The sequence below is a fragment of the Elephantulus edwardii genome, unplaced genomic scaffold, assembly GCF_000299155.1.
Source record: "Elephantulus edwardii isolate Elephantulus edwardi_28Jun2011 unplaced genomic scaffold, EleEdw1.0 scaffold00133, whole genome shotgun sequence".
NCBI lineage: Eukaryota > Metazoa > Chordata > Mammalia > Macroscelidea > Macroscelididae > Elephantulus > Elephantulus edwardii.
In genome coordinates this window covers 1,202,474-1,224,253 of record NW_006399883.1, presented here as the reverse complement: position 1 = coordinate 1,224,253, position 21,780 = coordinate 1,202,474, and the positions used below count along the sequence as shown (strand labels likewise).

The 21,780-nt window shown below is 36.4% G+C and overlaps 1 protein-coding gene and 1 pseudogene across 1 annotated transcript; one reads left to right on the top strand and one right to left on the bottom strand.

Moving 5' to 3' along the window:
• The first annotated feature begins 9,313 nt into the window (after positions 1 to 9,313).
• LOC102856357 (olfactory receptor 2T1-like) lies at positions 9,314 to 10,270 on the top strand. The gene has a single exon (XM_006893977.1). The coding sequence runs from the start codon at positions 9,317 to 9,319 to the stop codon at positions 10,268 to 10,270; it is 954 nt and encodes a 317-aa protein (XP_006894039.1). The 5' UTR covers positions 9,314 to 9,316.
• A 60-nt stretch (positions 10,271 to 10,330) lies between these two features.
• LOC102855945 overlaps positions 10,331 to 21,780 on the bottom strand; it is a 13,730-nt pseudogene continuing 2,280 nt past the window's right edge.

The following is a 21,780-nucleotide window of genomic DNA, read 5'->3' as shown; positions in this document are numbered from 1 at the left end:
TTGCAGCACAGCTTCTTGACACTAGACTATCAGAGTTCCATTATGTAGGATCTAGATCTTAATAATGTAATATGTAAATAGATATTTATATATATATAGGGAAATCACATTATTGCTGTTATAGACCTTACAGTTAAAATAGACAAATTATAAAGGGAATTCTCATGGCCTAGTGGTAAGGAGCTGCACTGCCAGCCTAAAGGCACATGGTTTGTATCCACTATCTGTTGCACCAAAGAAAAATAGGCAATCTCATCCAATGTCATTTAATGCGTCTGAAAACCCACTGGAGGGTCAGCTATAAATTTGTTCCAGTTTGATGAAACATAATAACAAAAAAATTTCTTAAAGCTGACTCTCCAGCAGGTTTTCCAGAGGCTAAAAATCACACAAGAGGAGATGCCCGTTTTTATCTCATGGAACAATTGATGGAATCTGTGTACTTTTAGGTTGGCACCTACCACTGGGCAACCAGAGTCTCTGTCAACAGCCAATCACTTAGATAAGAAAGTTGCATAACATATCAAATATAAAGGGTAGAAAATTTATAAAATAAAATTAGCACTTTAGAAAATAAAAATAAATTAAATAAATTCATATTAAGCTAGAATTTCTAGAAATGTAAAGCATGTATATTATTTAGTTAGTTGCTTTGAGTATTGTGTGTGTGTGCGTACACACACATCTGTTTTAGAGATAAAGATTGGTTCACTTAATACAGAATCATGTATCACTTAATATAGGATCATATACAAATAATCTTTTAGAAGCACAAATTCAAATGACATAAAAACCATAAAATATCCTCACAAATAGACCAAATGGGTATGACTAAGGGAAGTGCTGTCGTGGTGATTTGAACAAGACCTTTTCCTGGCTGGGGATTTGTGCCAGTAGGAGATGGAGGAGAGCTAAAGAGAGAGGGGTTGAAGGGGTGTTTCCTTGGTATTCTTTTTCTAGATCACTGAGCCAGGAGAAGTTCTGGGAGGGGTAGAGTAAGAGACAGGAGTGCTGGCCTCACAGAGCTTAGGGGAAAGTATAAAGAGAAATCAAAGATTTGAATGAAAAGCTAGAGAGTTCATTAAGTATAGTATGTTTGAGAGAGTTTTAAGATCTGGATCTTAAACGACTTGAGTAAACATATGCAAACAAGAGGAGTGATATGCTTGAGTTGGTGCTGAATATTCATCTAGAAGATATGGGCAGGGACTACCATGTACAGGATGTTTTAACTCAATATGACCTTCTCGATCTCAACATGGTGATTTCTACGGTGCCAGCTGGAGAGATTTTGAATATGATAAAGATGGAAAGGACAACTTTGGGCATATTACCAATTTTTATATGTGTGTGCTACCTTGGAGATACTCCTTGGTTGCAAAGTTCAATGTCTTATTAGCATTGCTCTCTAGTGTAATACATTCAGCTTTGACTTAATGGTCTTCGTGAGCCAGTGATATGTTAGTTCTTCTCATTGTTCTCTGCCTCTCAATTTTGTGGAACGTCTTCCTCTCCAGACTCCTAAAAATCTCTAACAAAAGATTTACAAAGAATTAATTTTATAAAACATAACATGTTAGAATGATTGACTTAAATATAATGTGAATGAAGCAAAGTGTGAAACACAATGTATATGAATTTTGTATGCAAATTAATATAAAATAAAAAATTTTTAAAAACTATCTATGAAGAAAATGTTCCAATATCAACCCTTAACATTAAGAAAGCTGATGCTCATTATCACACTCCAATATGTGAATAATATATATGTTAAAAGTAAACCTTAATTAATTAAAATATTATTAATATAACATAAAACTTTGGAAATCAAATGCCACATTTAAAAAAAATATTTCATGAGGAGAATAGTTAAGATAGAGGTTCCTCTCTAGGCTGAAGCTCAGTCCTGTAAAGTTCATAACTCTAAATAAAAACCATCCTGGTTTCTAGGAATAATATACAGACAACTCATGAGCACAGGAAGATTAGATCTTGAAAAGAACATGTCTAATTGGCCTGCTGTAAATGCACAGGAGTATATTTTTTAACAATTCAATTTCAAATCATAACAGGATTGTAAAAACATATTATTTCTATCAATACATAGCACACATGTTTTATATTAGGGCAATATACACAGCATACAATTCTATATGTATAAAACAATTAAATATATATCTGTGTAATACACATAAACCACACAGTGACCAATATATATTTTTACTATTACTTGATAGTGTGAGTGTTTATAATTATTTACACTTTTTCATATGTTTCCTAGTGCAATAGAAGATGTAGCTTTATATTCATATTCAGAAAAATATTAGGTATTAGACTAACAATAAAATATCAAAAACAAAGCAGATTGCTTTTAATATTGTTTATGACTCTTCAGAGTTGTTCCCACTTTTTTCCTCTGGGAAAGAGTGTTGGGGGAAGTTTCTGATGAAATTCTCAGCAAATCTGTGATCCTTGTCACTTGAAGACTCACATTTGTGCTTGACTTCCACCATGTGACTAAACTACTTATTAGTTCTGAGGTCTCTTGTCTAATTGAAGGCCCCTGGGATGCACAGAGGAAAGGCCTGCTCTTTGCACCAGCACTTCACAGTATCTGGCCTTCTCAGAAAACTACTTAAATCCATGCCCCTTCTCACTCCAACTGTTCTCTGCTGCTTCAGGGAACACAAAGGCAATGCATTCATATGAGTTAACATTATTCGATAATGTCCATCTTTCCTTTTGCTTTTATAGTTTTCCATATTTTTTCTTCTTCTGATTTCCAAATCTTTTTCTCATAATATCAAAAGAAAGGATTATCAAAAATTCCATGAAAGCTAGAGAATTTTTGTGATTTATCCCAGGAAAATGATTGAGAGTAGCTTTTAAAAAAATACATTTTAATAGTAGTATCTTTTATAATTATATTAGGAATAAACATTCATTGCCATGGAGTCAATTCCTACTCATAGTAAAAAAATTAGGCAGATTATAAAGCTCCATGGGGTTTTTTAAGCCATAATCTTTATTTCTTCTAAGAGTCTACTGGACTTAGCTTTTGATTAACAGCAGAAACTTTTAACCACATTGTCACCAATACTCTTTTTTACAAAATTACAAAAGTAACCCCTAAGAACTTGTATGTCTTTTACCATAGTGATCTAATTAGCAGTTGTTGAGGTTCCCCTCTAGGCTGAAGCTCAGTCCTGTAAAGTTCATAACTCTAAATATAAACCGTACTGGTTTCTAGGGATAATATACAGACAACTCATGAGCACAGGAATATTAGATCTTGAAAAGAACATGTCTCATTGGCCTGCTGTAAATGCACAAGAGTATATTTTGTGGTCTGACTTTTGCTGTTTTGGTTTTGGTTTTTAAACATCCCTCGCCCAGTTTGAACCAAAGGAGAAATGCATCCCATTGGACTTATTTTCCCTTCCAGTAACAAACTACTAAGTAGCTTCTGAAGTTTTCTTTATCTCTCATCCATATGATTTTAGTAGCTCAAAGTTTGCGTAGTTTATTCTTCATAATGTTCTCTTTTACAACATTACTTATAACCACCTCTGCATTTTCATGATGTCCTCTACTCAGAAGATTATCTGGAGAAAGCTCTGCTTTGAGTGAGTATAAGAGATGATCTTCTTTTGTCGAATAATGCTTAGAATTAAGTGGTTATTTGGATGATCTCCAATAGTGTCTGTTCTATTCCTTGTACAAGTGCACTAAGAAACAAGCTTTTTGTGCACCATATGAATAAGTAATAGAAGGAAAAAAATAGAAGGAATGTCCTAGCAATGAAGGTAAAGCAAAATGGATATAAGGAAAAGAAAAAAACGGAATTATTTGGCTTAATCATTTGAAGGTATTCCTCAACAATAATAAAACAATTGTAACAAAAATAAAATTATAGAGTTATGTATGAAGTTCTGCTATACTTAGACCAACTGTGTGTTTAATCTTCATTGCTATATTCCCTTAATAAAAATTTGGATCTTTTGAAATTTGTGCAGGGAGGTCTTGTAATAACAGTATGGCACATCTTAGTGACATTAAATATGTAATGTAGTGATAAGGATATAATGAGTTGTCACAGTATTTCATGATTGTCTAACAGGATTGATTCTTTTTATATGAAGCGAACAAGATTACACAGGGAGAGCTAAGAATCAAGAATCAAGGCAGTAGACTTCGCGGAAAGAGGAATCGTTACTGTGACTTCATTCTGATTGCAAATCTCAGGTTGTGCTGTGTGAAGAATGTTACTACTGTTATAATTTTAACTAACCATTTTATAGATCTTTCTTAAAAAATAATTTAAACATACATACAGTAGCATTATGTATATCATGTATGAGAGTATAATGGAAAAAAGAAGGGAAAAAAAACACACCCAAAACTTGGCTCTTAATTCCGTGTGCAGCTGTTTCCGTAGACACAACATGTTATTTTCTCTCTTTTATTTTACAGATAAAGACACTGAACAAAACTAGTAGTGTTTGCTAAATTATACAAAATCACCTTAACACTCTTTCCACTCAGTCAATTCAGACTCATAGAAACCCTATAGAGAGAGTAGAACTGCCCTAGAAAGTTTCCACATCTGTAAATACGGCTTCTGGGTCACAGCTGCTGGCTTTTCCAGTGTGAAGTCCAACACCTAACCTGTGAAGCTAACAGGATACATTCAGGGCTCTGAAACTACTCCAGGGATAAACTTTCTCATATTGTGGGCAGTACTAGAATTTCACACATCTGCTTTACCTAATAATTTTAAAGAATGCTGAAACAACTACACTTCTCTGATTACTCCCACAGTGGTTACATGATGTTTCTTTAGTCTACCTCATATACTGTAGGTATGTTGCTAGGAGGGGCTATTCTTTGGACAGGGACATGATGCTTGGAAAGGTGGGGGTTCGGTGAAAGAAAGGAAGACTCTCAACCAGAGGGACTGGCACAGTGACTACTGCAATGGAAGGCAGCGGTGGCAATGCTCACCACTACACGAGGCTCTTGTGTGTCAGGAAGTGTGAGGATGCCACCGGATAGGACAGGGTTCAAATCTGTCCATAGGGTCACTATGAGTCCTATTCAATTCTATGGCACGTAACAACAACATACAGAAGGGTAAGGGAAAATTCCTTTCAGAAATAAGGAACCTCTGTCCAATTTCGGCTTTCAACTAGGTCAGTGCTCTCTTAATATATTCTGACACTATTTACAGCAGATGGGATATGTGACTTTAAAACTTTTTTTTCCCTTATTCACTCCCTCAGACATATGTTCCACAGAAGATGGGGCTAAATCATGTTTTCTGAGTACATTATTATTTTATCATGTAATAATTTAATAATATTAGTTGCATTTTATTTCATTCTTTATTATACTGATTGAAGCATTAAATTTTATATACAGTTTCCAAATTACACGCTTAGCAACTGATATGGAGTGAAAATCCTCTGTGTATAACAGCAGCTGCAAATGGATTAATGTAAATATAATCAGTTAACAGTGTGATATATCTGAGATAAACAGAAGAAGGTTATATCACCTAAATAAATGCCATTGGTTATGCTACCAGAGGTCTTAAGTTAATATGTAAAGCATATATTTATGATCAAAATTACACATAAACAATAGATGTGAATTTTCAGTTCCAAATGATTGATGGGATTTCTCAGTTCTAATGTAAAATCTTACACACACACACACACACACACACACACACACACACAGAGTCACACACATCTAATGAGTTGATAGTGTGCTATGTCTGCCATAAATGTGAAAAATATTATTGCCAATGTATATTATTCTATACTGTAAAAATTAGGTAAAATCTGTTAAATTTTTATATTCTATATTATTGTGAGCATTGCAAACTTTCATCTATCCCAAATAGATGGCTATAACTTGCACACTTGGGCAAAAATTTATAGATAAATCAAAAGAGAAAGATAATACAATCTGAAAAAAAAGGACTTGGTAGTTATATTTCTCATTGTGAGGAGTGAAATATTTAGAAAGGAAAAAAAAACTTTTTTAAATTAATACAGAGGATAAGAGACAAAATATCAGAGGCTGATCTTAATCTAGCCCATCTCAGGACTTCCCAAAAAGGGTAATGTTGCGTTAAAAGAGTATAAAATTTGTTTATTTGGTAGAAAATAATCATTGGTCATGTAAAAGAAGAAAAAGGCTAAAATTTCTATTTTAGAGATTGTAGTCGTTTTTGTGTGTTGTCGAGTCAGAACCAACCCATAGGTGACCTTCTGGCAGGTTTTTAGAGTCAGTTAATCGCACTCAAGGAGATTGCCCGTCATGCCTATTTATCCAAAATTCTTGTATCTGCCGCACTTTCTCATAATTTCCACAGAAGAATATTTATTTTCTTCAAAGAAAGACATTTCTATTCTCTGAAAGCTGAAATTAAAAAAAAATTCTTTAGGAGTTTATTTACCAAAGGCCATTTATATAAAGTCAAATAGTATTTTGAGGAAAATACTGTATTGCTGTACTTAACTGTTGAAATAGCTCCATCAGAAGTACCTGTACTTATAATACCTAAAAAAACAATGATATTTAAAATTGAGACTAAGGAATTGACTTGAATATGTGGATTATTTAAATAACACACCAGAAAATATCATAGAATTACCAATTGTTTAAATAATTTTCATATATATAATGGACAATTTCTAGCAGAATCTTACTTTTTGGGTCACTTTTCTTTGGAATGGAGGGGAACAAATATATCCCTCTTCCAGTCAGTTGGCCAAGAGAACAAACAGGTTTGTCTTGGAGAGAATGAGACCAGGCTGCTCCTTGGAGGCAAGGATTCTTAAGCTTCGTCTGACATACTCTGGACATGTTGCAAGGACAGACCAGTCCTTGAAGAGGGACCTCATGCTTGGGATGGTGAACAGAAAGCACAAGAGAGAAAGACTGACCTTTGATGAGAAGGATTGATTCAGTGACTGGGAAAATGGGAGTAGGTGTGTCAGAGACAATAAGATTGGCACAGGATAGAGCAGGGTATAGGGCTGTTGTACGTAGGGTCACTATAAGTTGCAAGCGACTCAACAGCACATAGCAACAGCAACTATAACATGCAAGAAATAAATATAGAATATTTTCATTTGTTACTTAAAATTTAAAAATATAAAAATATTTTAGAATATTTCTGAGTAGTCTATAATTTAAATATAAAAAGAAACTAAAGCTCAGAGAGTTTAGAGGGAAATCTGTATCATTGAATCAATGTGTGTTATGGTCAGGAAAGGAATTTAACTCACTTAACTTTATATATATTGTCCCAAAGTATAATTACTACATAATTTCAGGAGTAGATTTTTTTTTTATGAAGCCACAAAATTATTCCAGAGGTTTTCTCGTTATTTTAACCAAACAATCAAAAAATATAATCTGTGGTCAAGAGAAATTTTAAAAATAAGAGTCTTTCTCGTCATGTTTCCCATAAAAAGAATAAAAAAAAAATAGAAACAACCAAAAGTTGGATTTAGGATCACAGGTCACATTAAAGGAATCTTGTTTTATGAAAAATTAGAATGTTTATATTCAAATATAAGGATAAGGTCACTCAACTGCTTAATTGTTCAGCCTGCAATTTCCTTTTATTTCTGGGGTTAGATATCTAGATAGAAAAGGGGGAAGAGATGAGGTTATTATTATTATTATTAAAGGTGAAGTGGGGATAAGTAAAGGCTTTAAAAAAATGGAGGAATTGCATGCATGGAGAGCAGTACATTTTACTTCATTTACTTCTGTTACTGGAGAGTTACATCTAATGAGTGGGTTATGTAGAAGAAGTAGAAATTCTACTAAATGGTAATTTAGGGTCCTCCACAAACTGTTGGAAGCAGGAGTGGCATCCACTTTCTGAACAAAAGGTCTAGGAACTTAGAAAAACGTCAATAGTTCTAGAAATGCTTCAGGCCTTTTGTTCATAGGGTCGTGCTTGACTGGAAGGCAATCAGCAACAACAACAACAAACTGTGAGGTATTTTCATTGAGAAGTCTATTTACTTACTCATTTATTAGGAATCAGAAAATGTAAATGAAAAATAAGATATATTTTACAGGTAAATTAACTATTACAGGATACCAGAAAACGAAATAAATTCTTTCATCAGATATTCTGATACTACCAAAAACAGTATGATAACATCTAAAATGCAATTAAACAAGATAACTTAGTTTGTACCTTAAAGCGATATACTGGTGTAGTGTGAACAGTTAGTGTGCTCAGCAACTCCTGAATAATGGAGGGTTCTCAGGAATACATGCTTGGAGATCTACTTCCAAAAACCTTATAAAAGGTCAATTCTATTCTGATATGTATAGAACCGTTATTATCTAAAATAAAATAAATAGCAATTTATTTACTCTTTTAAAAGTGAAAAAAAATGATAATACTCAAAGACTGCAAATCACACAGGAAGGAGACTGTCCATCTTTCTCCTCCTGAGGCACTGAGGGTTTTTTTTTCTCGGCTTTTGTATTAACTGCAAAAACCCGTATGAATTATGTTTTAAGAGTCACATATATCTATCAGAAATTTTAGTTATATAATTTCTTTGAGGGAATAAGATTTGGTACATTTGACTCACGTTGCACATGAGACACATGAATGAATGTGGATCTCCATCATAAAGGAAAGAATTCTCCCCTAAATCATCCTTACTGCCCTCAATTTACTCAAACTCTTGGAAAGCATAGGCAATTCTAAGCAGCTTTTTGAGGATAGTAGTGATGCTAATCTTAACAAAAATGCATTTAATAAAAATCTTGATTTTAATTTAACTAAGACCATGTTTCTTGGTCTCTGTCTCTTTCTCTGTGTCTTTCTCTGTCTGTTTCTCTCTCTCTATTTCTCTCCCTCCCTCAAGACACACACATACACACACAGTCCATGCATGAAAAATGTGCTTAAATATTGTGCAGTCAAAAGTCTCTGAGTCACTGATGAGTTATTATGTACATCTTTAAGTTTTATGTGTATCAGCTGTTATCTTATTCATGAATTTAAATAATCACTTATTTAAAAATAATAAATTGAATTAATGTACTTAATAATAACAAATTTTTAAAATAACAAATTTTATTTACCTAGAGCTTTATCTTTGGAATAGATTATTTACTGGATATGTGAACTGAGAAAAATATTTTCCATTTTTGTCCCAGCTATTAGAATTTCACTGGTTAACAAAAACATATTGTTAATTTCATTTACTAAGGATGATATCTTATTTCTAAGATTTTAGGTCATATCAGCATCGTGGTGGGACCAATGGATAAATACAACACATCTACAGATTTTACCTTCATGGGGCTCTTTAACAGAAAGGACACCTCAGGACTGCTTTTTACGATCATCACAATCATCTTTTTCACCGCACTAATGGCTAATGGGATCATGATCTTCCTCATCCGCACAGACTCCCGCCTCCACACCCCCATGTATTTTCTGCTCAGTCACCTCTCCTTCATTGACATGATGTACATCTCAACCATTGTTCCCAAAATGCTAGTTGATTATATGCTGGGTCAAAGGACCATCACTTTTGTGGGATGTACAGCTCAGCATTTCCTGTACCTTACCCTGGTGGGAGCAGAATTCTTTTTGTTAGGTCTCATGGCCTACGACCGCTATGTTGCCATCTGCAACCCTTTGAGATACCCTGTCCTAATGAGCCGTAGAGTCTGTTGGATGATCATAGCAGGATCTTGGTTTGGGGGTTCTTTGGATGGCTTTCTCCTAACCCCCATCACTATGAGCTTTCCTTTCTGCGGCTCCCGGGAGATTAACCATTTCTTTTGCGAGGCACCAGCTGTCCTAAAGTTGGCATGCGCGGACACGGCCCTCTATGAGACAGTGATGTATGTCTGTTGTGTTTTGATGCTGCTGATTCCTTTCTCAGTGGTAATTGCTTCCTACGCTCGAATTCTTACCACAGTCCACCGGATGAGCTCTGTGGAAGGGAGAAAGAAAGCGTTTGCCACCTGCTCGTCTCACATGACTGTGGTGACCTTGTTTTATGGGGCTGCCATGTACACATACATGCTGCCACACTCTTACCACACCCCAGCCCAGGACAAAGTCCTTTCTGTATTCTACACTATCCTCACACCCATGCTGAACCCCCTCATCTACAGTCTAAGGAACAAAGACGTGGCTGGAGCCCTACAGCGGGCCTTGGGAAAGTGTAGATCTTCACAAAGAGTGTCAGGGGATGCCTTTTAATGCCTATTTCCCATGCGAATGGTTAATATGATACCCTGGCCAGGATTGACTTGCTGTCATTCAAGGATTTAACTGGAGACAAGACGACTATAAAAGCACAATAGTAAAAAAAAAAAAAAAAAAAAGCATAATAGTGTGTTCTTAGTTTCCTTTTCTTTATCTGTTCTTTTTTTCTAAATTTACTTTTCCTTTTTCATGCTTTCCTACTTTGAGTCAATGTGATTGTAGTTTCCAGAAACAAAAACAAACAACAAAAAACCCAAATAGTACAAACTTAACTCCTCTGGAAAAATTTAAAAGTAAACTTATTGTAAAGTTAAAATAAGGCCCCAGGAATAGATGGTATACCAATTGACATATTTCAGCTAACAGATGCTGCCCTGGACGTGCTCACAAAGTTGTGTCAAGAAATCTGGAGAACAACCACTTGGCCAACTGACTGGAAGAGATCTAGAAGTGTGACCCAACAGAGTGCGGAAACTATAGAACAATATCATTGATTGCACATGCAAGCAAGATTCCGCTGAAGATTATCCAAAATTGACTGGAACAGCACATCAGCAGAGAACTGCCAGAAGTCCAGGCTGGGTTTAGAAGGTGTCGTGGTACTAGGGATATTGTTGCTGATGTTAGATGGATCTTAGCTGAAAGCAGAGAATACCAGAGGACTGTATAACTGTGTTTCATTGATTATGCAAAGGTGTTTGACTGCCTGGATCATAACAAACTGTGGCTGACTCTGAAAAGAATGGGAATCCCAGAACATTTAATCATGCTAATGCAAAACCTATACTTGGACCAAGAGGCAGTAGTCAGAACAGAGCAGGGTAACACTGCTGCATGGTTCAAAATTGGGAAGGGTGTACACCAGGGATGTGTCCTATCGCCATACCTTTTCAACCTGTATGCAGAGCAGATTATCCGAGAGACTGGGCTCTATGAGGAGAAGTGTGGCGTCAGGATTGGTGGAAGATCTATTAACAATCTATGTTATGCAGATGACACAACCCTGCTTGCTGAAAGAGAGGAGGACGTGAAATGCTTGCTGCAGAGGGTCAAGGACTACAGTCTTCACTATGGACTGAGGCTCAATGTCAAGAAGACAAAGATTCTCACCACTGGACCAACTGGCAACATCAGGATGGATGGTGAAGAGATTGAGATTGTTCACAGCTTCAGTTTGCTCGGCTCCACAGTCAACACTCTTGGCACCAGTAGCCAGGAAATTAAAAGGCGTATTGCCATGGGAAAGTCTGCTGTTAGGGACCTCTCCAAAGTACTGAAGTGCAATGGTGTCTCTCTGGAGACTAAGATGTGTCTGATACAGGCCATGGTCTTTGCAATCATTTGTTATGCTTCAGAGAGTTGGACAATGACTAGGGAGGAAAGAAGGAGAATTGATGCCTTTGAGCTGTGGTGCTGGAGAAGAGTATTGAATGTACCCTGGACTGCTAAGAAAACAAACATCCTGGAGAGGGTTAAACCAGGCTACTCCTTGGAGACAAGGATTCTGGGGCTTCGTCTGACATACTTTGGACATGTTGTAAGGAGAGACAGGTCCTTGGAGAGGGACGTCATGCTTGGGAGGGAAGACCCTCTATGAGGTGCATTGATTCAGTGACTGGGGTAATCGGGATGGGTGTGTCAGAGCCAATGCGATTGGCACAGGATAGAGCAGGGTTTAGGGCTGTTGTACATAGGGTTGCTGTGAGTCGCAAATGACTCAAAGGCACATAACAGCAGCAACAACAACAAAATACATTGCAGTTCATTTTAAACAATGCAAACTATAATGAATATTAAAAGAAGAAAGGAATTTGTTACAGTAGTGTATAAATCTAGCTTACTTTCAAAAAGTTGGAAAATACAATTTTGTATATATATTTAAATTTCTATATATTTTTAAAAATTATTACTTAAAAATTATTTTTATTTCATATTGGTTTTCATACACAATTTGTATACATTGACTTTTGTTTATATACATTGTGTTTTACCGATTCTTCCATTCATTGTGTGTCATACTATCATTACTATACACTGTGTTTTATAAAATTAATCGCCACCTATCTGTGACCACCATTACCCCACCTTTTCAGGTCCTTACTAGAATACTCTGATCACCAAACTCTGTGACTTTGTATTCTCCTAAGCCCCACCCTGGACTACCTCTTTCCTTCCCTTCCCCCTTTTAACTTTTGTAAATATCTGGTTTTTGATCAATATTATGACCTAAGTAGTGGAGCAACCTATACATTTCCATTTGGTAGGTGAAGAAGAAGGACTCATAGTTTATTTTTTAAAATATAGTCATTGCACTCACTATAATCATTAGGTGGTTTCACTTTTGGTAAAATTTCAAAGGAAAGACAGTATTTATTTTTTTTTATTTGCAAATCATTACTAAATTTTTTATCAGATGAATTGAAATTTATGCTGGAGGTCAAAAGACATTGTCCAAAGAAGATAAGATATTTGTTTGCCTTAATAGGAAAGCCAGAAGCTTAGTTACAGTTGCTGAAATATTGTTTCAAATGATATTAAAATCACTATTTAATTATGTTGCATGGTCATCAAGATAAAAAGTATGCCAGCCTGGTGAGAGCAATTTCAAACACTTCCCATTGACCCACAAATTGAGGACAAAAAGCACAAAATCAAAAGGCGACCTTATTGAACTGTTCATTCACTACTCTGAATTATAACTATAATTACAATCAGAATAATAATTATACTTGTCCACCTCTATGTTAAATTTGGCAATTTACATGCTTTGTCTGATACACCATTCTCTTGCAATCTTGACCCAAATGAAGGTCATATGTGCTCCAGTTTATAGATGAGAATACGTGGACTGAGGGAAGTAAAGGACTTTTGTCGGATAATACCTTGATTTAGTGTGTACTAAACTCTAGGATTGCAAGAAATGTAATTACTAGAACTATGTATCTTTATTTCCTCGTTCATTTATTTATTGTAAATGTGAGGAAGAGAAAAGGAAACTGTTCTCATGAAAATTACATTCCAGGAATGGAAAAGTTAAGGGGATTAAACTAAAGAAGCAAATAACTAAAGAAACCACTTATGTAAAACACGAATTTCAAAAAATTAACTGGTAGACTTAGACGCTGAAGATAGGACATTCAGAAGAATGATGAAAAACTTATGGCTTGCTTGTAGTTTTCTGTTTCTGGATGTGAATGTTGATTTCACACACAGTAGTTAGAGGAAGTAATTTCATACATTTGTATGTGTATATTGTGTATATGTTAATTAATTTCAATTAAAAGTTAATGTAATTCATAATACAGTTTAATAGCAAACTATAAATATGTGTAATCCCAAAATAAGGTATTAAGAGATAGATGGAAGACTGCTCTAATTATTTTACTGCTGTTGTTAGGGGCCATCAAATACAACTCATAATGACCATATGAAAGATCTGAACCCTGCCCTATCCTGTGCCATCCTCACACTTCCTAACATACTAGAATCCATTGTGGCAGTCACTGCATCAGTCCACCTGGTCAAGGGTCTTCCTCTCCTTTGCTGACTTGTTGCCTTTCTGAACATAATGTCCCTCTCTAAGGAATAACTTCTCCTAGCAATATGCCCAAAGTATGTGAGATGAAGCTCCAAGGAATCATCTTTGCCTCCAAAGAGCTCTTTGCCTATACTATCTCCAAAACATATTTATTTGTTTGTTCTTTTGGCCATCTGGGGATGTTTAGTGTCCTTTTCCAGCACCACAGCTCAAATGCATCAATTCTTTTTCTGTCATCTTATTTACTGTCCAGCTCTCAGATGCATAGCCAGTGACTGGAGAGACTATGGCCTGAATCAGACATGCCATAGTCCTCAAACCGACAGCATTGCTCCTCAGTACAGCGAGTGTAATCATCTCCTGATTTCCTGACTGCTGCTACCTAGGGGGCTGATTTTGGATCTAAGTAAGATGAAGTTGACAATTTTAATCTTTTCTCTCTCTAGCATGATGTCGTCTATAGGTTCAGTGGTAAGAATTTTTGTTTTCTTGACGTTGAGTTGCAATCCCTATTGAAGGCTATATTCTTTCGTATTGAAGGCTGTGGTATTTCTGATCATTTGTTATGTACCTGAGAGCTGAACAATGAATAAAGATGACAGAAAAAAGAATTGATGCATTTGAGCTGTCGTGATGAAGAAGAGCACTGAACATGCCAAGGACAGCCAAGAGAACAAAGTCATGAAAAGGGTGCAGCCAGAGTACTCTTTAGAGACAAACATGGTAAAGTTTTGACTCACAAATTTCAAGCATGTTTCTGGGAGTGGCTAGTCCTTGGAGAAGGACATGATACTCTGAAAAGCAGAGGTCTGTAAGAGGAAGACCCTCAACCAAGTGGATTGACACAGTGACTGCTGCAATGGGCTTTATTGTATGACAATGACACAGTATAGGACAGGTTTCAGATCTGTTGTTCATAGGCTCACTACGGGTTGTACTTAATTTAAGGGCACCTCACAACAACAAATAAATCAATATTTTCTCAGGATAGGCAGATTTTTTTTCTGGAAATTTTTACAAAGGAAATGTTTTCTTAAAGGAAAGAAAGAAGATGCAAAAAATTGGTATGAGTGGGATTAGGGACACCTGATTCAAATTAGGGTCAGCTCTACACTCAAGTTACTACTTTCATCTGTGTGAAAGAAAGCAAATAAAAGAAATAAACCCCTACAAGAAGTAGGTAAACAAGTGAAACCTGGATGTTGACCTAGAAGGGATATCTGTTATCAATACCCAAGGTAAGTGGTTCGAGAGGGGGTAGAGAAGGTAGAGCTCAGGAACCATGCAGTAGAGTGTGCCCACCAGCGACTTCCTTCGTGGCACCTCCTTGCTTACCTGGGGACAGAACCCAAAATCTGACAGCTTCCCCTGGGGCAGGGTGGAGGCAGCTGGGTCAGAGGGGCTGGCATGGGAGATGAGGCAGAGGTGTCCACCCGACTGTCATGGGTCAGCAGGATGGAAGTCTCTCTTGATGTCTTGGTGGATGACGCCCTGGGCATGGAGTACAGACAAGACCTGTATCACCTCCAGGCACACAGCTGTGATCTGTTCTTCATTCATCCTGGTGTGGGTAACAATGTCAGTGAGGGCACCTCCTTCCAAGAACTCCATCACCACCCAGAGCGCGTCATCAACCAAATAACTGTTGTACATCTCCACCCCATTCTCCTGCTGGTCGTCCCGCATGATAACCACCTCGTTGAAGAGCAGCTCGCACCTCTGCTGCTTGCGCAGGGCCCATCTTCTTGATGGCCACCACCTTACAGCGGTGATGCACATGATACCCGTGGAGCCGTCGCCGATCTTGATGAAGTTGTCCAGGTAGGAGCGAAGATCACCAGGGTCCAACACCAGCTGCAAGGCGGCCCTGAACTGCTCCTGGGACACCCGCTGGGGCTCCCGCTGTGGCGAACAAGGCACAGGGGCACCCAGGGTGGCAGGCATGGTGGGGCTTCGGGTACAGCAGATGTGTGGACCAGAGGGGCCAGCTGGGGCTCAGAGGTATGAGGGCCCAGCACACCTGGGTTAGGAGTGTCTGGCTTGGGTGAGGGGAAGTGTAAAAATTAAAAAAAGAGAAAGAAATAGAACAGTGACAAATAAAAAAAAAAACAACCTTAATTTGAGTGCAGAGGTTTACCCATGATTTTAGGACATTGCCAATACTATTGCAATTCTTTGTAATTTTTTTCTTCTTACTTGTAAAAAGAAAGATGAAAGAACTTCACACATTTGTGTTAGTATAATTGTAGACTGGGGACCAGGAGCCCTAGGGGATGATATTCTGATGTCAATTTGCTTCTGAATGGGAGGATTGGTCCACTATCATGACGCAAGTCCTCCTACTTAAACAATTTAGTGTCTTTGTTCTTAGCAGCCTTTGTAATGTAACAGATACCTGTTTGTCTGCAGGCCTTCAAGGACTGGGACTGGCCAGTCTCTGTGCTTAGTTTATTTGCCCACTCTTCTTAAACAAAAAAGACTCACACTGGCCAGGAACTGACTGGTTCTTAACTGCAATAAAATGTAATTCTAGGCTGAAGCCACAGTACCTTTTCATTCTTTTCATTCAGAGCCACACCCTGCCTTTGTACATCAGAAAGATTATCCTGTGTCTTCCTTTTTATCCCCTGCAATTACTTTCTTCTTTCTCTTCTTTGTGTCCCTTAGTATTAAAACACAGAAATCCCTACACCTGAAAGATTTAATTTATGCCTCTCAGCTATCCACATTTGTCAGAAAACAAAACTATATGATTTCTTTTCTTATCTTACTCCTGCAAGTTTTTCTTTGAAAAAAAAAAAATAGACAACTTATCTACAGATTGAGATCACCACTTTCCATTAGAGGCTACTACTTGAGGTAAGTAAATTTGATGATGTTATGTCAACCAATCATAGTCTTAAAATACAGACAACTTTTTAATGTATTCATTGTTGAGCTGATTTAAATCAGGGTGATTTAGGGCATTAATGACAATAATATGTCAATTTTGGTTCACAGCAATCTATGGGACAAAGCAGAAATGTTCTATAGGCTTTCCAATTTTTATGGAAGCTGACTAATAAATCTTTGTCTCACAGGTGGTTTTGACCCACCAACCTTTTGATTAGCAGCATACTACTTTACTACTGGACAACCAGGACTCCCTTTTAGATGTGTATAAATACAATAACTATAGACACTCATGGATCTGTGAAACTTTTATAAATCTTTTATCTTTTGACCTGATTTTTGGGTGGGTTTTTTTTTCCTGTGAGCTATTTGACAGACTCGATTATCAAATTCTCTGGGTTTATGTTGCCAGGTAAATTCTAAAAAAAAATTAATTTCAATTCCAAGATTCAACAAAGGCTTATCATTGGAAATGTGAAGGTTTATGATTTGAAATGTATACTTTGAAATGTCAAGCTAGAAATTTTTACAGAGACAGGAGTTAATACAATTAGTATTGTTTCAGTCTCCAAAACCAAAACTAACCAAACAAAAAAACAAAACTCATTAACTTTGACTTGATTCCAACTCATAGAAGGCTTCCGTCAGATTTCTGAGGTGCTAAGCCTTGCAGAAGGAGACTGATCAACTTTTTCCCTTCGTAGTGGTTGGTGGCGTAGAACTACCAGATTTGACAAGGCATTTGGTTAGCAGTGCAACACAAGATAGACTATATCATCAGAGTGTCTTACTTTGTAGGATACTGAATAAATTATCTAAAGATAATTAACAAATAATTGGAGAATTCTGGTGGCCTAGTTGTAAGAATCTGTGCTGCAATACAAAAGCCAAGCAGTTAGAATCTGCCTGCTAATTCTCAGAAGAAATTTGGGCCATTTCCTCCCATGCTATAATAGCCTCTGAAAACCCACTGCAGTGTCAGCTATGGATTGGTTCTCACTCAATGGTACAAACAACAAAAAAGAAAATTTATTTAAGAAAATGCTCCCTATCTTACTTCAAGAATCTATCCCATCCACCCTTTATTATTTGATACTTAGAAATTTGTGTGTGGAAAATAGAATTCAAATTATGAATAGTATGCCATACTTAAAAACATTGTAAATAAGAAAGGTAGGGTGCACAATCAGGTTTTCTGAACTCAAACCTGGTGTATTACAATTAGATGCTGGGAATAAATATGTAAATAAGTTTCAAGAGTAGTGTTGTAAATCAGTGGATGTATGTGTTGTATCATCTCTCTGCCTGATTATAATCCAATCTTGTGATGGATTTACTTGTCATATTAATGAGGAAAAATTAAAATATAAGATGTCTTGAGCTAATTTATTTTGACATATAGAAGAGGTTAAGCAACTTAGTGAACACGGGGAGTGGAGTGGAGTGAAGATTGATTCCAAAGCAGAAGATCTCCAAACAACCAGAAAACAAGCTCAAGAGACAACAACCTTCCCCAAGAGCTGACATAGACATTTTCCCCTAAAACTGGAGCCCTGAGTTCAGATTCCTAACCTCCTGAAATTTAAGAAAATTAATTCCTGTTGGCTGAAATACCTATTGTGGCATTTCTATTATAGCAACACTAGATAACTAGGACATATGGGAATAGAAAGAACACAACAATGGCTTTTCTTAAAAGGTAGCTGAAAGGGTGATTATGACCATTCCCTGCCTTCAGGGTGATTGATAGTGTATTTTTTAAATCAAAATTTCTCTGCAATGCTACAGAGTCCCCACATGATTTTACTTTAAAACATATTTATCATTCCACAGAGGTGAAATATACAAGTATCACAAAGCACAAATATAATGAATTAGATTGTTCAAAAGACTAAAGGGGTTAGAGCTACAATCACTCTTTATCTCTGCTTATGGCCTAGTGGGTAATAAGTTGTGCTGTCACCCCAAAGGCAAATGGTTTGAATCCACCAGAATCTACAGAAGAAAGATGAGATTTATTTTCCCATTTTTATAGCCTCTTAAAACCTGCTCGGGGGTCAGGTTGTATAGGTTCCAACTTGACAGCCAAGAGTTGTGTTTTGTTGGTGTTTTAATTTTTTTTAAACTATCCTGAGCAGTGGTAAGTCACACGTGTTGCCTCATGTCTTCTCCAGTTTCATTTGCTAGCACACTTAAGCATCCTCTTATTTAGATCATCAATTTATCTACATTTTTAAAAAGCAGATGTGTTTTAAATAAGAAATTGTCAAAAATTATTCATAAACTTGATAATAATTATTAAATACTCATAGGATATATTTCCATTGAATCCTCTTATTTTTGTTAATATTCCTTAATGTTTCTTTATAGGCTTGTAATTTTCTTAATTCAAGTCATGAATCAAAATTGACAGGGAAGGAGATGTTATAAAAATATGAAGATTTTCAGAAACACTTAAATATCACTTCTTTTTTGTGCAGAATGCTGTGGAGATCTCAAGAGTCTCATTAGTGAGTTTTAGTAATAGAAACATTCCTGGTCAGGGATAGGGACACCACACCCTGAAAGGGAGGCTTAGTGCCCATTTGCCCCTCTTGGGTTTATCTTTCCCCATGGACCAATAGCAATCACCACACCTTCACTATCATCTACTATGCTCTGAATGTATAGTGAAATAATGGATGAATTACTCGGATGAGCTCATTCTAGTTATGCTAGTCAGGAGTATGGTGACGGACGCTTTTCTCTGTCTCCATAATGGGGTTTATTGATAAATGCTTATTTTTTATTTAGTTCTAAAGAAAAAAAGAACAAGAATGCCATTAAGAAAATACCTAGTAGAAAGCATTGATGAAGATCTGGTAATATTTCAGGAAGGAGAAAACAAAAAAAAAAGGTGGTAGTGGAGGTGGTTGTTTACCTTCAATGTGTTAGAATTGACTCATAGCTGACCCTCTAGAGGGTTTTCAGAGGCTGTAAATTGCATAGCAGGAGTTTGTCCATCTTTCTTCTATAGAACTAATGTTGAAACTGCTTTGGAGTTGGCAATGCAACTCCATACCCCTAGGCCACCAGAGAAAAACCCTATGTCAGAATTTATTTTACAAGGTTGTAGATCTATCCATCATAACGTAACTGTGGTGAAATGTCCAGAAGACACTTGATATCATTTTGTCATGTTTCAGCTACTGCAGTTCAGGTTCCATAGCTTTCCTTATTCTCACAGTTATCTACCCTAGTTTATATTTTTTATGTTATTGCTTAGAAAAGAGACAAATTATTAACTATTATAGTGTGTATACACAATTTTGCTTTATAAATTAATTTGATTAGGATTACTAAGGTTTTCACTTCTCCTTAGCTGTGTATAATGGAGAACATAAACATGCTCTGGTGGTCTATGGCAAGAAGCTGCACTGCAATCCTGAAGGCACACAGTTCTAGCCCGAGCTGCTCCGTGGGAGAATCTTCTCCCGGATGATTAATTGTCTCTGAAAATCCACTGGAGGGTCAGCTATGGGTCAGTTCTGACTCGGTACACAACAACTACAACAGAGTTTAAATTTTTACTCACACAACATCATTCATTAAATATTTGTGAACTGAATTTCTACCTACTTAGGCTTATTGGAAAACAGTTGTACTGTTTTTTAATAAAGTATTATATTGTCACTGATTATTTTTTCAGAAGAAATTTTTTCACTTCTTTAAGTTTTTTGTTCTCATTTTAGCAGAAATAAAGAAATTGTCAATATCTTCATAGTTTTTCAGAGTAAATAAAATATTTGTGAAGTATGAAGTATTCTATTAATATATTTCCTAGTGGTAAAAAGATATGCTGCAATTTCAAGGTATTTGGTTCAAATCCACCAATCCTATTCTGTAGGAGAAGAAGGATAGACAGTCTCTTCCCATGTGATTTACTGTCTCTGAAAACCCACTGGAGGTTTAGCTATGAGTTCGTTGAAACTTGTTGGACATACAGCATTAACAATAATTATTTTTAGGGAGATTCATGGTGACTTGGTGATAAGGAATTTCATTGCAAGGTATGTGGTTCAAATCCACTAGCTTCTTTAAAGCAGAAACATGGGCAGGTTCCTGTGTGATTTACTGTGTCAGCAGTTACAGGAGGGTCATTTACAGGTCGGTTCTGGCTCCTTGGTACAGAACAATAACACTACTATTTGAAAATCAGTGTTGATACATATAACACCTGTGCCGGTCCCAGTGTCAATGTCAATTGCTGTCAAGTCAATCCCACATATGTCAGAGTAAAATTGGGATCAATAGAATTTTCAATGACTATCTGTTTGGAACTGGAACATGAAGTCTTTCTTCTAAAGTAATTCAGTGTGGACTTGAACTTTAAGCCTTTTTGGTTAACAGCTGAGGACATTAACTTGGTATCACCCAGGGTCTCATAACATCATTATGCTTTATTACTGTTATTAGTTATTGCATGAATATTTTTCTCTGTTATTTCTACTTAGAACATTATGATAATTCACTTCTGAGGAATTTGTTTACATAAAGATATTTGAAGCCAAAACAGATTAGGAAAGGTACATGCCTTAAAAGTGGCATCAAGTTGTAATCTTTTTTAAAAAGTTTGTTTTATTAATTTTAATGAACATTTACAGAGATTTTGGATTTCCATTCATTCATTGTTGCATTTTTCTCTCTGCCCACCCCCTCACCCCCAGCTCGCTTCTCTCTTTGAAAAGCAAAAGAAAAACTCCTTCATTGGTATACAATCCCCCCTCCCCAAGTGTTCTCCGCTATGCAACCTTAATTCTACACTCTTGTGATAACCATAATACCCTATCATATATCACTTTTAAACTGGTTTCTCCCTCATCTGTTTCAAGGCAGTATACATAATTTATCCAGTTTTCCTCAGTCTTACCCCAACCCTAATGTCAGTCCCATTCTACTACAGTGGCACTATGCAGTATTTGTCTTTTTGTGACTGAGATATTTTACTCAGCATAATGTCCTCCAGGATCACCCATTTTTAATAATATTGCATGAGTTCCTTGTTTTTCAGTGCAGTGTAGTATTCCATTGTGTG